Raw genomic sequence first — 1,702 nt, forward strand, 5'->3', positions numbered from 1 at the left:
CATATCTGCTTTGTAGAATTTTAAATCTGTGTGTCCAGTAGAAATTATATTTCATTTCTAAGCTGGCTAGGAATGAAAACTTCCATGGGGATCTTCCTGATGGGTGGTCTTGTGAGTGTTCTGCATGGTCTGTGAACTCAGATAAAAGCACTTTTTGCATAAGAATTCCAGATTTACATTTGTCTCTCATGGCATTTTTAGGGACTTCAACAGAAACTCAAGACTTTACAACTTATAATCTTTACTGAATATTTTATCAGTATCTGAATCAGAGACAGTATATTAGGTTTCTCTCACTTTTTCCAAGTGATCTCCCACTTGTTTCTTCTCTCCCATCCATTCTGCACAAACCAAGTAGGATTGTCTTTGTGCTGTCTTCAACTCCACATGTACATCATGTCATTTAATTTTCACATGGAGAACTGTCATTGAATATGAAAAATGCATTTCATAGGACACAGTGTACTCATATAATCTTTTTGTTTTGTTTCTCATTCTTTTCAAACTTTTACTTTTAGTGGATATATGCCATAAAAATCATGCACATTTATGGGATAGCATATATTTTTTTGCATACATACACATGTATGCATTGTGTAATGTTACTTTAGGATCAATATACTACAGAATCAATTGAGTCATTTTATTGAGAATTATTGCATTAATAACATTTGTTCTGTTGTCAAAATCAATATATGTGGCATATTCCTGAACCGTACATGTTTTCCCATTGAGCTGTCTGTTTTGCCTGTTTTCATAAAGTCCTTATGACCTAAAAAGTATCAGTTTTGATGAAGTCCAAGTTATTTCTTTTCTTTTCTCTGTTGATTTTTAAGTTTTATTTCTGAGAAACCATTGCTCCCAAAGTCACAAAGATGTACTCTATGTTTTCTGTTATGAGTTTCCTTATGCTTTACATTTAGATCTAAACTTTATTTTAATTAATTTTATATTATGAGGCAAATATCAAAATAATTTTTTTTGGTGATACCAGAGATTGAACTCAGGACCCTGAGCTTGCGAGGTGCTTATTCAACTGAGCTATCTCCCTGTCCACCCAAATCATTTCTTGAGTATGGACATCTAGTAGTTCCAGCAGTACTTAGTGATTATTTATCCTACTGTATTTTCCTTCAAATTGAACATAAAGTGATCATATATATAATATATATATAGTGTATATTAGTTGCATGCATACCTTTGAGTAAAGTCACTCTATATTATATCTATTTCATTGAATATATATTTTAAAGTTCAAATGACCATGTATGTCTAACACATTTACACTTCTGATTTTGTTAGAAAGCTAAAATTTCAACTTTGTGTAACTACAAAATACACCATATGTTTTCAAATAAAGAATATTCAAGGAGACAGAAAAGTATGAAGCAATAATGAAAACAACAGTGTATGTGTGGCTTAAGCATTCCTTTAGTTACTTACAGATATTGTGAGAAGACACCATAACTATAAGAATTAAGATAAGAAATATGTGCTGAACTATGCGTACTATTATATGAAGACATCATGTAAGTATGAAAAAATTCCCTTTAGAAAAAATAGCATTAAAACTTAATGTTCTTCAATTTATTTAATTATTGTTCATTTTAAATATATCTCTACTTTGAATTTTAATCATGACATTCTTCAGAGCAACTTTGACATCTTTGTTCCTCAAACTATAAATCAGAGGGTTGAGCAT

At 30.7% G+C, this 1,702-nt stretch overlaps 1 protein-coding gene across 1 annotated transcript in view; it reads right to left on the minus strand.

Moving 5' to 3' along the window:
• Positions 1 to 1,615: 1,615 nt before the first annotated feature.
• LOC111818123 (olfactory receptor 8B3-like) overlaps positions 1,616 to 1,702 on the minus strand; it is a gene marked incomplete at its 3' end in the record, with an annotated part of 2,795 nt that continues 2,708 nt past the window's right edge. Inside the window, exon 3 of the mRNA XM_023721080.1 lies at positions 1,616 to 1,701. Coding sequence (XP_023576848.1) covers positions 1,616 to 1,701 — 86 coding nt within the window. The remainder of the gene's footprint in view (position 1,702) is intronic.

Source organism: Octodon degus, unplaced genomic scaffold (genome assembly GCF_000260255.1).
Source record: "Octodon degus isolate 3935 unplaced genomic scaffold, OctDeg1.0 scaffold00080, whole genome shotgun sequence".
Lineage (NCBI taxonomy): Eukaryota > Metazoa > Chordata > Mammalia > Rodentia > Octodontidae > Octodon > Octodon degus.